Here is a 16,876-nt window from a genome sequence, read left to right as displayed (position 1 = left end):
AGGGACCCCAAGGCAAGATAAGGGTGGGGGGAGGGAGAGAGAGGTGCTGAGGCTCTCAGGTGAATTCTAGGGGTTGGGGAGAGGGGCAGTGGGAAACTGGGAATGGGGTTGGGGCAGTGGATCCCAGGGATTGCAAGAAGGCCAGGGGATCCCAAGTGGATCCCAGGGGGAACTGGGGAGGAGGATAGGGCAGGGGGTCTCCAAGTGGATCCCAGGGCTGCAAGGGGGGGTGGGCAGAGGGAACTCAGAGGCTGGGGCAGTGGATCCCAAGGGTCTGCAAGGGGGCCAGAGGCAACTGGAGAGCGGGCTAGGGCAGGGGGTCGGGGGGGGGAGGGGGACGGTGGGAACCCCCAGGCCCCGGGAGGGGGAAAAAATCCCCGGGGAACCCACAACTCACCACGCCACCCAACGTCACAACTACTGCGGAAGCGACACTTCCTCTTCCTGCCCTTAGAAGCCCCGCCTCCTTATCTGCGCGCCTGCGTCCCCCCCCCCCCGCTATACTTTCCGTAGTGACCCCGAATCTGCGTAGTGACCACGCCCCCTCCGATTCCGGAACGACGAATCCTCCCCCTCCAACCTATATTTGCATGCTGACCACGCCCCCCGTTCTCCACAGCTCCCCAGGCAGGGGGAGAGGGAAGGGGTCGGGGAAGATGCGGGTAGGGGTGAGGGAAGATACGACTGGGAGGGGGCAATTATAGGCTCTCCTGCCCATACCCAACTCCTGAGGGGAAAGACCCCTGCCCCCTTTCCTCCAGGAGAACCTGTACAGCCTTTTAAGGGAAGAGGACCCCCACCCTTTATTACCCTAGTGCTGCCATGGTGACCAGCATCCAATCAGGAGGCAGTACTGCCTTGGAGGGGGATGCCCTAGGAAGGCAGGGAGGAGGGGAGTCTGAATTACCCCTGGAGGTGATGACAGTGCCCCCGCAAGGGGAGCAGAGAGGAGGGTGTCCTGGGTAACCCTCATGCTCACACCAGGATGCACAGCATGCTTGTGCATATACCCTTGCATGTAGCCTAGCCCCTGGTGAGCACACAAGCACACACACATTCTCCTGTGCACACATGCACGCACACATGCACACACACGTTCATGAGCTCACCATTACACACACTCCCCAGGGGGAGTGGGAAGGGTCTTGGATAACCCCCAATGCTCACACAAAGATGCACATGTATTCTTGTGCACCTGCCCGCATGTGTGTTGTGTGTGCCCACATTGTGCACCAGTGCCTCCAAGCACACTTGTGTGCACACCTTAGCATGTGGCCTAGGCCCTTGTAAGCACACAGGCATGCACATGATCCCTCGTGTGCACATGCTTGTGAAAACACATACATGTGCTTACTATTACATGCATGCACACAATCCCCAAGGGAAGCAGGAGGATCCTGGGTAACTCCCCCATACTTACACGAGGATGCACATGTACACTTGTGCACCGGCCTGCATGGGTGCATTCACTCTATGGTGCACTTGTGACTCCAAGCATGCTTGTGCACACACCCTAGCACGTGGCCTAGCCCCTTATGAGCACACAGGCACATGCATGCTCCCCTCTGCGCACATGCTTGTGAAAATATGCATGCACTCACTATTATGCACACACACGCACACACACCGCACCTGGCACTCTGCAACGTGCTGCACCTTTAAGTCCTGTCCTGGGGCTGGGCCTTAAGCCACCCAAGCTGATTAGCACAGACAAGATCCTCCATTGGGTGGGGAGTGACCTGGGGTGGGGGGAAAGTGTCAAAGCCCCCCCACCCCCCAACCTGAGCTCAATCCTACCAGAGGAGAAAACAGAGCAGGATCCAGGGCCAGGATCCTCCACCCCCTACTCCACAACTGACCCAGGTATGGCAGCAGGTGGGATAGTCAAGCCCTCTGATCCCTGCCCCGCTGGCTCTATGGAAAGAGGGGTCCTGCTGCCCCTTGCAAGTGATGTCAAAAATCTATATGAAGGGGAGCTAGAGCCCCAGGGGCTGGAAGCCAGGATGCCTGGGTTCTATCCCAGCTCTGGGAGGGCAGTTGGGGGCCAATGGCATGAGAGATGATGGGGCGGGGAGCCAGGATGCCTGGGTTCTAGCTCAGCTCTGAGAAGGAAATAGGATCTGGGGGGACTGAGCTGGGGGTGGGGCTGGGATGCCTGGGTTCTGTGTATGTGAAAGAAAGTTATAGCTAGGTCCCCCTGTGCCTCAGGTTTCCCTTTTTGCCAGCTGGAAAGGCAGCACAGCGGGTGGTGGGGCAGAGAAAACTGTAATACTCAGTGAGTCTTTTCACCCTGCAGAGCCAGCTGCTGGCAGAACACGTCTCAGAGGTAAAACCTGCTGGCTGTGGCAGGGTGAGCTAGGGCATGGGGAGGGACTGTTGGGGTGGCGGGGCTTGGGAGGATATATGTGAGGGGTGAGATGAAGTGGAACTGTGTTCAGGGTGTGAGGTGGACTCACATTGGTGTGGGGTATGTGTTGGAGACGGGCATCCTGGAATGGGCCATGTGCACAGTGAGTTGTGTTGGGGCAGGTTGTGTGTGTGTGCGCATGTATTTTCACATATACCTACACATATAGTATTATGAGTGTGTGTGTGTATGTATACACACACAGACACACATATGTGTGTGTATACACACACACACACACAGAGGTATACACATGCATATGTATGCACACATGTAAACATACCTATGCATATACACACAAACACACATACATACTTAAGTATGTACACACCCATACATACATACATATGCATATGCACATACATGCATACATATGCATATGCACATACATACATACACAAATGTGTGTGTATGTATGTATGTGTGTGTATATATATATATATATGTACACACACACACACATGCACGCACACACACATGTGCATATGTATGGTATACATACACAGTCACACACATATCCATATGTATATAGATATATGCACACACATACATATGTGTGGATATACAGACACACATACTTTGGGGTCTTTTATGTGCAGTTGTCTAGTTAGAACTCTGTGTATTGAGGTTCTGTGTGCTGGCATGTGAGGGGAGTTTGTGTGTGTGTGCTGATTTGTGTGTGCACATATCTGGGGCATATTTGCTATGTGTATATATAAGGAACAGGTTTGCATGTTGGGGGGTGTGTATACATGGGCAGGTGTGTGTTAAGGTTCTGTGTGAAGAGGGTGGAAGTGTTTCTGTTGGTGTGCATATGCTGATTTGTGTGTGCACATACTGGGGGCGGTACACACATGTGCACTGGGTATGTGCCTATGTTGGGGATGTGTGCAAGGGGTGTATATGTGGCCATGTGCATGTTGATGTGTGTTCAGGGGTGGTGTGTGTGTGATTTGGGGGGGTCTACACAGGGGGCTCTTTGTGTATGTGAGTGTGTAGGGAGTAGGTCAAGTGTGTGTGCTGGATGTGTACCTGTGCTGGTGTGTGCGCTCATGTTTGGGCTCTGTGTGTGTGTGTGTGTGTGTGTGTGTGTAGCAGGGGGTTGACCTATATCATGCAGGCACATGGATGTGTGTGCTGGGTGTGCCCTTCTGTGTGCACACCTACATCAGGGCCCCTCATGCTTGCACTGCCCGGCTCCCTCCCCCACCTTAATCCCTAATGAAGAACTAATCCCCTTTATCTGCTGAGGTGACCCAGGGGCACTCTGATTAGCTGTTTTCATTTCACTGATCCCTGGCACCTCCCGGGGCTGGGGGAGGGGCTGGGTTTGAGGTCTCCCCCCACTGCACCCTCTAATCCCTTCTACAGGGGACAAAAGCAGACCACCCCCGCTCTGACCTGTCCCCCCAGTCACCTGCATCCTAGTCTCTCCGTCTCTCCTTAGGAGCTGTGGGTCTCCCTGCTCTGAGCCCCCTTCCCTGCAGAGATCCCCCCACAGACTCAGAAGGAGGTACCCCAAAGATCCCCCACAACTCTGACCATGTGTTTCCTCTCACTGTCTGCCCCTGCTCCCCCACAGCCCAGTGGATGCTATGGATGCAGCCTACTGCCCCCCTGATATAAGGTAAGGATGATTCAACCCCATAGGGAGTGAGGATGCCTCCCCCCTACAGTCCATGCTGATCCATCATGTCCTGTCCTCAGCTTTTGTGTAGTGGGCATGGGAAATGTCCCACCCCAAAGGAGGCTGCATTTCATTCTGGGTGAGGGGTCCTCATGGGTGGATCCAGGGGAGTGCCCTGGTGCACTGGCACCCCCCTTAGATTCCTGCTCCACCCAATACTTAAAACCAACTGCCTGGCAGTGGCAGCAGTTTTTCTCGTTAGGCAGCCCTGAGGGAATGAGTCCATTCTCTCCATAGCTCATTATCATCTCCTCATCCCTGAAGAGTTTCACAGGTGTTAAGGACCTTCTCTCCTTTCTAATAGTCTTGATGTTCCACTAATCACACTAACCTTCCTTCTGCAATCCTGCTGTCTGTTTCCTGCTCCTGGTAATGAAGTTCCTGTCTCAAAGCCATGCAGATTGTTATTCATTCATTTCAGTTAAGTTCTATTTGTTTTTGCTTCCATATTAAACTGCATAGTACAGCTCTGGGCCACCCACATATTAGCAAAGCTTCTAGTTTCTTTTTAAGGGGAGAAAAATGTGTATTGTGTTATATGGGATGATGAACCTCACTGCCTGCACCCCCCTTTCCAAAATCTTAAATGGATGGATCTAGGATTTTGAAAAGTGGGGAGCAGATGGTGTGGCATATTGTCAGGTATTTTTCACCAGTTAAAGAGAAACTAGATATTTTATGAATATGCTGGAGGGAGGGGTTAGCACTATATTATTCAGTTTAAGAACAAAGCAAAAGCACTACTGGAAAAGTACTACTGGAATGTACTACTGGCAAAAGTACTACTGGAATGTACACTGATATGCTAATTATATGTAAATCTTAAAAAACCCACAACAAACTAGGCAAAAAATAGGCAAAATATTCCAAAGATATTGGAGCAAAACTGTAGGAGAAAGGATAATTTGAATTGTGGAATACTAAAACCACTGAAAAAGAGAGCGAGAGTAACACCAGTGGAGTGATTAGGCAAAAAATAGTCAAAGATATTGTATCATAAATCCTGTTGTCATTAGAGTTAAACATATGTCTATTATTCAGATTTGTAAAACAACATTCTAGCTTTCTGAAGCATCTTGACAGCACCTCCAGTGCTTCACAGTCAGTCACTTCCACACCTGAGTTATTATGACCACATCTAAGTTAAGGTGTTTAGCTTGAACTAAAAACAATCTACAAGGCTGTGAAATAGAAAAGAGACATTACCAAGAATGGCAAACAGACAGCAAAACTGCAGAAGGGATAGACTGAATAGTGGAACATCAAGACCACTGAAAAGGAGAGAGGGTTGTTAACACCCATGGAGTGGAGAGATTAGCAGGAATCAGGCAGATAAAGATCCATGAAGTCAATTGACTCCCTCAGTGCCTGAACAGAAATGTGGTTGCCCCTCCTAGAAGCTGGCTTTAAAGTTTGGATGGAGCAGAAATCAAAATGGGGGTGCAACTGTAACATGGCACCTGGATTTGTTCCTGGGATTCCTCTATGAACAGCCTCCCTATGCACAGAGTGCCTCACCCCAGAGGCAGCTGCATCCCAGGCATGGACCAACCATCCTAGGATCCCATCCTCACATCAGTGGGATCCGCCCCTAGGGGTCCTGTATGAACATCGCAGCGCCAGGGCAGGGACCAACCGTACCTGAGATCCCCTCCCATCAGTGGATGCTGATGAGGTCACAAAGCCATTGTCATGGCAATTGGAACCCCCTTGCTGTGACAGCCCCGAGCATAGCCAGCTCTAGGAGGCCGTAGTATGTACCTGGCTGGTGTGAGGATGCACCAGGGCTACTACCATCGCCTGCCCTCCTGTCCCAACTCCCCCCCTGACACTCTGACCCTCTTCTCTTCCTGCAGCCTCACCGAGGAGGCCACCTCCTTGAGGCAGCAGAAGCTGGAGCAGCAGGTAGGGCCCTGGTGTGGTCTCCCTCCCTGCCCTACGAGATTCTGGGCGAGAGCAGCTTGGGGTAGAGAGCAGTCACCCTGTCTACTCAGGAGACTCTGGGATAGATCCTACTGGTCATCCTTCCATGTCCCAGGGCATTCTGGGACTGAAGGGTCCAGGGCTGGGGGTAGTCAGTCTGTCCTGCCCCAGAGAATTCTGGAAACAAAGGATTTGCAGCAGACAGCAGTCACCCTGTGTGCCCCAGGGGATTCTGGGATAGATCCCACTAGTCATCCATCCCTGCCACAGGGGGATTCTGGGAATGAAGGGCTTGGGGCTGAGAGCAGTCAGTCCATCCTGCCCAGAGGATTCTGGGACTGAGCAGCTCAGATGGAGCAACCCCGCCTTGCCCCAGGGCATTATGGGTTAGGGCAACACAGGTCCCAGGGTAGGATCTTGGTGCTAGGGTAGAGAGGGCAGTCACTCCCTTCCCTGCCCTTGCTCACTTCTTCCTCCCCATACCCAGCGCCGCCTCTTTGAGAAGAAGCAGCGATGGAAACGCCAGGAGCCCCTCATGGTCCGGGCCAACCCCGACTCAAAGGTCAAACAGCGCCGGGGGTGGCAGCCCGAGGAGCGCACCCCCCTCGTGGAGTCCTACAGTGAGCACAGCTTCTGCAAGGGTGGGTTACAGGGAACCCCCAAACAGAGCACCCACCAACGTGATGAGTTCTCCCCTGGCCTCTGCCCATCTTGGAGTGAGTGGGGCTCAGAGAGCAATCCCAGCCTCCTTCCATTAGCTCCACCTCTTCTGTGGTGGGTGTAATCTTGACCAATCAAGTGATATTAGTGGCAGGAATGACATTGCCCTGGCCCAACCCCATCACCCCATAAGAGAAACAAGGGGAAAGGGGGTGTGGCTTATCCTTTAGGAGTGGAGAATTAGCCCCACCCCTTCATGCAGCCACCCTCAGGGCATGAATGACAGGCTGCATCTTGCAAGTGAAGGGGTGTGGCTTAGCCATTGGGGCAGGGCTTCTAGTCTCATATTGAACATACCAAAGTGGAGCTATTGATCCAGGAGGAGGAGGAGCCTGATGCCCCACCCACCCTGCTCAGTACTCTGCCCAGAGGAAAGTGGCTGAATGATGTGGCACTCATGGGAGGGGCCTGTGTTGGTAGGTGTGGCTCCTAGTGATTAGGCCACACCCCCTATGAGATGACTTGCTATAGGGGACATCTAGCTGTCTTAGCCAGACGGGGTGGGGCAAATGGAAAGGGACATGTCCTACCGGTTACAGGAGGGGCTACTAACCATAAAGCCCCACCCCATCAGAGAGCAGGATCCCAGCTTGCTCCACCCAAGGGCAGAACTGGACAGTGCCAGGGGTAGAGCTAGTGCTAGGGGCAGGGCTTCTCAGCCTTAGGCCCCACCCTCCCTTTGCCAGTGGGTGTTCTTGAAGAGGTGGGGCTTGCCTTTGAGAGGCAGGCCCTCAGCCAAAGCCGCAGCCCCTTTCTGCTGTCAGTGATTCTCCCTGTCTGTCTGCAGGGACCAGTAACCCTAACCTGGAGTCGGTCCCTGAGGATCACCCTGCTGCTAACGCCAGGGTGAACAAAAACCAGGGGCCTGATGCCCAAGGAGAAGCCCCAGGAGTGATTTCAGGTACCCAGGCAGTGCCCACCTGGCCAGCACTGTTTGAGGGGATCTCTGTAACCACTGTGTAACCACCCAGGATGATGCTGGGGCCTTTTACTTTAACTGGAAAAGTATGGGACAAGTCAAATCTAGTTCCTCCGGCCTATTGGGATACCAGTCCCAATAGTCAGACAATAGTCAGACAAAACTACCAATTGTTGCTACCTACAGCAGAGATGACCAATGTACTGTCAACCCAGGGTGAGGTCTGAAGCCCTTCAGAGTTAATTAAGGCAACTTCCAGACTCCCACACCTGTTGTCTGTGTGTGTGAGGGGGGTGGTTGATACAGCTCAAATTCTACTCTTGGGATCCACACCCTGATCCCTGAGATATGGCTCTTGCGGCCAGTTCAGGAGGGAAACTGAGTCATGACCTGTGACCCTTGTTCTTACCTTATTGTCTGATTGGTGTCTGAGAGCAGAGGGACACAGGCCTGTGCGTCTCAGCTCACCTAAGCTGTCACTCCCCGCTCAGCTTTTCTCCCACGCAAATCCCTGTGATTCAGACTGAATTTCTGGGATCAGCCTGGCTGGGAGGAGGAAGGTTAGTGACATGCCTAGCCCTGAGGTGCAGCCACTTCCTAGCACTTGCATAACCAGCCCTCCCTGATGGGCCCCACCCAATAAGTGGCTGCACCTCAGAGTGGTGTAACTACCCAGCCCCACCCCCCCCCAGCACACTGTTGTGTCTCCTCTCCCCTTTCAGATGTCTCTGATGCAGAGCTGGAACTGGCCATCCTGGAAGACACCCAGCCCATCAACAAAGCCAAAGAGGGACCAGGTGCCACCCGCAAAGGCTGGCAGGCCAAGCAGAGAAAGGGTGAGGTGGGAAGTGGGCACAGAGGGGCTGTGTTGCTGGACAACCATTGCTAGCCTCCTTGCATACTCACAAATGTGTACATGTGTACACAGAAAGCAGTACATGGCTACCCCTGCACCGTTACCATGTTGCTATGCAACTGTATGCACACCCTGTTGCTCAGGAATTTTGTGCACGCCTTGATACAAGCATCATCCAGTTGCCATGCAACCATTGCCAGACCCATCACCCTGTTGCCATTCAACCATTGCCTCAACCATCACCCTGTTGCCATGCAACCATTGCCACCCCATTGTCCTGTGCCATGCAACTGTTGCCACACCATGAAATACATCTCACTATTGCCTTTTGCATACAGACCCACCTCTTGTGCAAGCTCCTCATACCCTGGGCACAACTCAGCTCTTGTGTGACTGCCATTGTTGAGGGCATACTCCCAGCCCCATTACCCAGCTGGTGCTCTCTCATTGCACTCCTTCTATGTGCCACACTTGTGCACATACATCAGCCCCCCATGCTCCCTTTCACATCTGTTGCATACTTGCTCTTCTATGCACACAGGTGCTGGCTCACTCTGCCCCTCCCAGACACGGGCTCCTTGCCCCATCCTTGTGCATTCACGTTTTCCTGCTCACACTTCTCTGCATACCCATTTGCACATGAATGCCTCCCTCCCAGACATGAAATATGTGTGTGCCCTAGCATGCAAGCCCAGGAACTCACCAGGCTTCCCCTACCCCTCACTGTTGTGCCCACTGCCCTCTCTGCCCTGCAGCCCCCGTTTCTGAGGCGCGATGCCCTCAGGGCTCCAGGAAGAAACCTGCATCCCTCAAGCAGCCAGAGCCAGTCCCTTCTGTCATTGTGGATTTTCGAGGTGAGAGGACCATGTTTGGGGGGGGGCGTGCAAGGGGATGCATGTGCAAAGCATGTGCAGGATGCACATGCCTCATGCAGCACATGTGGATGGAAATCTTGCCTTCTGGGTAACAAGTGTGTGTGCAAAGTGTGTGCACTTGTGCAAGGCATGCTTTTTGGAGGAGGTGTTGTGGAAGGAGGCATGTATGCAAAACTGCACCCTTCTCACACTTCACGGGGGAGAACCTTTTCTCTGGGTAGCCCATGTGTGCAAATGCATGTGTGCAGATCATGCTGCCCACCGGATGTGTGCACCCAGGTTCCAGCATCCACATGGTGGGGCTTGTGCATACTGGACTCACCGTGTGACTCCATGAAAGGTGCGAGCTTGCATTTGCATGAGGCCACATTTGCACTCAAGCAGGCGTGGGAGCTCACTGAGCATGAGACATAGGTGTGCATTCACCTGCGTGTAGTGTGGTGGCTTAGGCAGCCAGATAATTCCATGTGAGCAACAAGTGTGCAGTTGCACAAGGCCCATATAGGCATGCAAGGCCACTGAGCACAGAGCACACAGGTATGTGCACAGACTGAAGGGGGCAGAACGGTGTGCAAATTCACACAAGGGGGGGTTATGTACAAGGGACCAGCTTAGATGAGGGTGGGGGGTGGGATCTTCCCTGTACTGACTCCCCTCCTTTCCCCTTAGACTCCCAGAATGGCAGCGACCCAGAGCCCTCGGATGAAGCTGGAGCCGTGGGTAGTGGGTGTCCTGAGGAGTGGGACTCAAAGGAAGAAGGGGAGGGAGGAGCAGAGGAGCCATCCCAGTATCCGCAGGTACCCCCTGCTCCTGTCAAGAAGAGACGGGAAAGGACGCTTCTCCGCGGAGGTGAGGGGCTGCCTGCCTGGGGGCAGGTGGGGTGGGGGGAATACATGGGTAGATATCAGATTTTGAAAAGCAGGATGCAGATGGTGTGGGGCATTATCACATATTTTTTCCAGTTAAAAAGAAACTAGATGCTTTATGAATGGAACAAACTGCCTAGGGAAGCTGTGCACTCTCCATCCCTGGAGGGGGTCAAGAAGAGGTTGGACAGCCAGTGGTCAGGGAAGATCTAGGTGTAGCTATGCCTATGTTCTACTAGAGCAGGGATTGTCAACCAGGGGTACGCATACCCCTGGGGGTACACTTTGGAGGGCCCCAGAGGGTACGCAGAAGCAGCACAGAGAAGTCACCAGCACTTCCGGTTTTTCTCAGTGACCAGCTGCTGGGGGGCTGCCCCCTCCCCCACTCATCGACAGACTGCTGGGGGTATACTGACCAAAAAAGGTTGAAAACCCCTGTGTTATAGGGTTTTCTCAGGGTTCTGAGCTTTGCTGGTTGCCTCCTTCCCTCCCTGCCTTTCCACTACAGTATCAGGGTGTTTTTAATCCTTTCTCAGAGCCATTGGGTGTTGGCTGCAGCCAAGGCTGAGGATTGGGACTGACCTGGGCTGCTGGTTTAATTCCCGCTGAGACTTAAACCCAGAGGTTTCTGGCTAGAAGGTCTTGCCCTTCCACTCAGAGTCAGACCAATTGCTGTATCTGGGGTCAGGAAGAAAATTTACTCCCTGGTCAGACTGTGGGGGTTTTTGCTTTCTTCTGCAGCAGGGGCATGGCCTCTACCTGGGATCTCTTGACCATATATTAACAACCTTTTAAAGCAGCAAGATGTTGGCTGCCATGATCCCCCTGCTTTACCTGTGGCAAGTTCAGGTGTCATGTCTTGTCTTGTGTCAGGGTTGACAGTACTTTTACTAAGAGGTTAGAAAATATATTTGTATAGGATGGTTTGGATAGAAATGATCTTGCCTCAAACAGAGGGTTGGTCCCTTCCAGCCCTACTTCTTTATCATTCTGTGAATATGCAAGGAGGCTAGCACTATATTATTCAGTTTAAAGTCAAAGCAAAAACAAATATAACTACTGGAATGTGCATGGATTTACTAGATTCAATCTAAAGTTAAGAAAACACAACAAAACTAGGCAAAACATAGTCAGTAGTCCAAAGACATTGGGTCACGAGTCCTGTAGTCATTAGAGTTAAATGCATGTTTCTTGTTTGAACATGCATTCATAAAACAAAATCTAGCCTTCCTGAGCATCTTGACAACACCTTCAATGTTTCACTGCCAGCCACTTCCACACACAAGTTAATATGACCGCACCTGAGCTAAGGTTTTTAGCTAGAGCTAAAAAAAACAATCTGCAGGGAGAGGCATTACTAGGAATGGCGAACAGGCAGTAATATTGCAGAAGAAAGGATAGATTGACTAGTGGAACATAAAGACCATTAAAAAGAAGAGAGGGGTGGTAACACCTGTGGAGTGGAGAGACTAGCAGGAATTAGGGAGAGGATAATGAACCATGAAGTCAATTGATGCCCTCAGTGCTGCCTGAATAGAAATGCACTTCCCTTCCCAGGCAGTTGGTTTTAAAGTTTGGGTGGGGCAAAAATTGAAGCAGGGTGCAACTGCATCCCCCCTGGATCCACCCCTAAGGGAGCAGAGGTGGGAGGGGTACATGGGCCCCTCTCTGCTGACAGGGTCTGTGATTTGGCTCAGAGCAAAGGATTCTGGGACTTTAGCTGGAGGACCCTGGGCAGAGGCAGGGGTGTGATACATGAGTGTGCCAGGGATGTGTGACACCCTCTGGGCATGAGAGCTCAGTGTATGCACAAGTCTTACTAGTGTCCAAGGGCTCACAGCGTGCAAGCCTCCATGAGTATAAAAGAGTTTGCATGAGACCCATGGACTGCAGGGCACAAATGTACTGGGCTGGAAAGAGCTTGCATGCACAAGACTCATGGTGTAAAAATGCATTTTGTGCATGAGGCTCACAAGCGTGCAAGAAGTTCTGTGAGTGCAAGACCTTTCAATGGCCTAATTAAGGGTGTGAGTACAAGGCACCGGCACTGGGCACCAACCAAGAGGGAGCACAAGAATAGCAGCAACCGCTGCCATCCAAAGCACAAAACACCCTGGCTACACCTCTGAGAGGTTCTCACTAGACTCACTAACATGTGAAAAACTTTCTGTGCACTCTCAGCATGCAAGGCCAGTTGTGTGCACTGCTAGCACAAGGGATTTTTCAATGTGTGCAATGCCCCTATGTGTGACAGGGGGGTCACAAGCCCACGTGAACTCATTAGCACATGAGAGCCCTGTTATACACCACCCTGGCATGTGAGAGCTCACCCTATGTATGAGAGCCACTAACACACTCCCTCATCTCTGCCCCTTCCCCCAGGGTCTCTCACCAACCGCCAACAGAGCCTGAGTGATGATGAGGAGGAGGAAGACTTCCTTTCCCGGGTCCTGTGCCCTGCGGATGATACTGATTCCCCCGTCGTAAGCCTGACAGGTGGCCCCGGGGCTCCCCGTTCACACGGCTCTCTCATCAGGGGCTCCTTTATGCCTGCACGAGGCTTGCACAAGTACACCTGTGTGTTACATGTCTTGTCCCTTTGCACGAGGCCTTATCTGCACCCCCCAGTCAGCAGAAAGGCCCTTCTCATGTCCGTCCCCCCGACCACTAGTACCCACATCTTGCACAGCTACCTCTCTTGCACTTGGCCCCTCGCACTAAGACATGTCTCTGTGTATGAAACAGCACCCCCCCCCCCCCCCCCAACCTCTCAGCAAATTGTTCTCTGGAATAAACCCCCCCCCCCCCCCCCCCCCGAATCCTCTGGCAAAAATGCTGTTCTCACGCCATGCATGGGAATAACTCCCTCTTGCATAGCTGTCCCGCTCATGGGTACCTAATCCTTTGCACCAATATGTCATTTGCACACCCCTGACAGAAGCACCTAGTTCTCACACAACTACCTCCTTTGCACACTCCAACCTCTTGCTTGTACATGTGCCCCTTTGGCCACAGCCCATCTCCCTCACATGTCTCTGGCACTACCATCCACCATTATTCACAAGCACCAGCCTCTTGCCTGCCCCTGTGCCACTTTTTGCACCAGTCCAAGTGCCTATCTCATGTCCCTCGCATGGGCGCCGGCCTCTCACACAGCCAACCCTCTTGTGCAAATCTCTTCCTGGTGCCTCACACCTGTGCCTCCCTCCCCCTGCTCTCCCGGCAGCTGACAGAGGATGAAGCAGGGACCCCCCCATCCCCACTGCAGGTGGATGATGTGGCAGAGTTTGTGCTGCACCCTGCACCCCAGGGGCTCACGGTGCGGTGCCGCATCACACGGGACCGCAAAGGCGTTGACAGAGGTGTCTTCCCCTTCTACTACCTGCACCTCGAGCGTGAGGATGGCAAGAAGGTACAGGGGTGGGGGCCTAGGGGCTGCAAAGTGAAAGATGGGACCCCTCACCTGGCCATGAGCACAGCTTGGTTGGGGCTAAGAGGGGATCCCAGCAGTAGGGGACAAGGAGTGGGGAAGGGGATTCTGGAGGGTGGATAGGGGAGCTCAATGGGGAGTCCAGTCAGCAAAAGGGGGGGGTGCAGTACAAGGAAGTCCCTGCAGTGTCGGGGGGTCCTATAGAAGTCCTGGCAGTGGTGTGGGGGAGGCTGGCTGGTGGGGGTCCACAGTGGCAGAAAGGTACCTGGGAGGGCCTCACCCCCTCTCATCTTGCCTGTCCCCCCTTCACACCCCACTGGCCCCACCTACAGCTGTTCCTGATGGCTGGGAGAAAGAGGAAGAAGAGCAAAACATCTAATTACCTCATGTCCCTTGACCCCATCGACCTGTCCCGCGATGGGGACAGCTTTGTCGGCAAAATCAGGTGAGGCCTCCATGCTCTCCCCACCCTCCCCGTTCCCCCCCAGAATCGGCTGCCAGCCCTGGTTCACCAGCCCCTCATCTCACGGCTGCAGATCCAACGCGCTGGGCACACGGTTTACAGTGTTCGATAATGGTGTCAATCCCAACAAGAAGCCCTTCATCCCCGAAACGGCACAGATACGCCAGGAGCTGGGAGCCATTTGCTATGTGAGGAAGAAAAAGGGCACTGTTGAAGGGAAGCTTGCAGTGCTGGGGGGCGCTGCTGAGGGGGGCTTGCAGCACTGGGGGAATCACCAGCTGAAGGCACTGCTGTGGGGAAGCTCACAGCAACAGGCACTCCAGCTATGCAGAGGTGGATTTGGCCTTGGGAACAAAGGGTTAATGCACTCTCATATGTGCTCTCTCTCTCTCCTCCTTCCCCACCCCATGCCTGCTCCCCACATCAGGAGACCAATGTTTTGGGGTTCAGGGGTCCCCGGAGGATGACAGTGATAATCCCAGGCATGGACATAGACAATGAGAGGATCAGCATCCGGCCCAAAAATGTGAGTGTGACAGGGAACCCTGCCTTTTGGCACTGCTGTAGGGAAGCTCACAGCATTGAGCTGCCCCTGGCTGCAGGGCACAGCACGGGGTGTCCCCTTGGGTGTAGACATGGGCAGATCTTTTGTAAAGAGAGTCCTGGAGCTATGGCTGGAGCTCTGGGGGTGGCTGCATCCCCTACTCCCAACCATCTGAAGCTAGGCCGTTCATGCTGTGGGAGCAGCAGCCCAAGGACTTATTTTAAGTCCCTGAATCAGGTAAGAATTGTCCCCTCCATGCTTAGCGGCACCTCCACTCCCCCACACGCTACTGCTGCTGGGTCTGCTGTCTGCCCCAGGGATGACAGGGAACTCCAGAGCCACTCATGCTCTGCTCCAGCAGGGCTCAGCCAGAGACAGCAGCAGCAGTGGGAAAGTTCCCCGTCCCTGAGCCTACTTCCACATGACCCCCCTACTTCCACTTTGGCCCCCACATGATGGCCTCTCCCCTGGGGCAGGAACACGAGACGCTACTGAGCCGGTACCAGAACCGGAACCTGCAGAACCTGCTGGTTCTCCAGAACAAGGTGCCGGCCTGGAACGCAGAGACCCAGTCCTACGTGCTCAACTTCCACGGCCGCGTCACCCAGGCTTCTGTCAAGAACTTCCAGATTGTGCCCGACCACGACTGTGAGTGTGTGTATTGCGGGGGGAGGCAGCTATGGGGCCTACAGGGACCAGGGATGGGGTTGGAGGGGGAAGATGGAGGCACTGCCAGTCTGGCCTTTCTGCCCCCCTTCTAGGTAACTGTAGGTCAGGGTTACTTGGTGGGTCCAGAGGCTAACACCCCCAATCCCCTCCACTGTGGTGTAGTTTGGGTGGTGCCAGGAGCAGTCAGAGTGTGCTGGGATGGATTGGAGGTTCCAGGGGGAGTTGGGGAGTGCCCAGGATATGTGGGGGCTGGGGGTGGATTGGGAGATGCCAAGGATATGGGGGTACCAGGGATATAGGGGGGCTTTTGGGATGGATTGGGGGGTGGTAGGGATATGAGGGTGCTGGGGTAGATTCAGGGGGTCCCAGGAATGTAGAATGCTGGGTGGACCGGGGTACTGGGGAGGATTGGGGTGAGTGGCACCCCTGTGTTAACCCCCATCTCCCCCCAGCTGAGTATATCGTGCTGCAGTTTGGGCGGGTGGCTCCTGACGTCTTCACCATGGACTACCGCTTCCCACTCTGCGCCCTGCAGGCCTTCGCCATCTGCCTGTCCAGCTTCGACGGGAAGCTTGCCTGTGACTAGGGGGCTGCCGCTGACCTCCAGCCTCTGGCCTCCACCAATATTGATCCCCAACTCTCACCATGAGCCAGTTTACCCTTGACCCCTGACCTCTCCCCCAGCTGTGACTTGGTCCTCCCAGGTCACCTTTGACCTCAGAACTTTCTCCCAACGGTGACCTCTTGGACTTCTCAGGTCATCTTTGACCTCTAGCCTCACTTCAGTTCTGACCTCTTTTCCAGCCTTAACCGGTCATTCTGCATCACCACTGAGCTTTGACTTTTCTCACCACCTAATCATGTGACCTCACATCTCTTCCCATAGTCCCTTCTCTGTATGACCTCTGACCTCATCCCCCTTGACTGTTGATCCAGCTTCTCAAACTCGACTCTGACCTTTGCCCTGGTCTCTCCCCCATTTGACATCCAACTCTCTTTGGGCCAATGGCATTGCCTCTCAGCCTCTCCTCTCCACCCCCACCAAAATGTCTCACTCCTCTCTGCTGAAGATGTGGATACCATTGCCATGACAACAGCTACCATTTTGATTGACTCAGTTTCCCTTTCCCCCTCCAAAGTAGGGGGCTCAGGGCCATGTAGGTTGGGGGGCCCTACCCATGGACTACAGAGAACCCCTGGGATTGTAGCAGGCTCTTGAGTGAAATAAAATCTACCTGGAAAGGACAAGGATGACACTGAGGGAGGGGAGGGGGCTGGACATTTTGGGTGATATTGCAGTGTCACCCTGCCCCCTACATACATTAAGGAGATCCTGGGTTGGGGGAGAGGAGACAAAATTCTGGGCCCTCTCTTGGCAGAAAAAGGGTTAAATAGCTTCCCTCTTAGATCAGCTACCCTGGGGACTTGGGGGGCGGGCGAGGGGGGATGACACCTGCCTTGGGGATCTGGGGGGTGGGGGCATGCTGGAAGGCAGGGGTAGCATAGTGGTGATATCC

General features: G+C 53.7%; 2 protein-coding genes across 2 annotated transcripts in view; one reads left to right on the top strand and one right to left on the bottom strand.

The window, feature by feature from the left end:
* Nucleotides 1-469, bottom strand: part of NUCB1 (nucleobindin 1) — a 10,632-nt gene extending 10,163 nt beyond the window's left edge. The window contains exon 1 of the mRNA XM_006014936.3: nt 398-469. The gene's annotated coding sequence lies outside the window, so the exon portion shown is untranslated. The remainder of the gene's footprint in view (nt 1-397) is intronic.
* Nucleotides 470-5,870: 5,401 nt separating this feature from the next.
* On the top strand, nt 5,871-16,668 carry TULP2 (tubby like protein 2). Its single transcript, XM_025196597.1, has 13 exons — nt 5,871-5,999; nt 6,505-6,658; nt 7,525-7,638; nt 8,379-8,492; nt 9,268-9,366; nt 10,057-10,236; nt 12,636-12,749; nt 13,487-13,665; nt 14,016-14,128; nt 14,220-14,334; nt 14,574-14,672; nt 15,167-15,338; nt 15,812-16,668. Exons 1-13 carry the CDS (start codon nt 5,871-5,873, stop codon nt 15,943-15,945), a joined length of 1,716 nt encoding a protein of 571 aa, XP_025052382.1. The 3' UTR covers nt 15,946-16,668.
* Nucleotides 16,669-16,876: the final 208 nt, after the last annotated feature.

The sequence above is a fragment of the Alligator sinensis genome, unplaced genomic scaffold (assembly GCF_000455745.1).
Source record: "Alligator sinensis unplaced genomic scaffold, ASM45574v1 scaffold647_2, whole genome shotgun sequence".
Lineage (NCBI taxonomy): Eukaryota > Metazoa > Chordata > Crocodylia > Alligatoridae > Alligator > Alligator sinensis.
The sequence above is the reverse complement of the archived record's forward strand: the minus strand, read 5'-3'. Positions and strand labels throughout refer to the sequence as shown.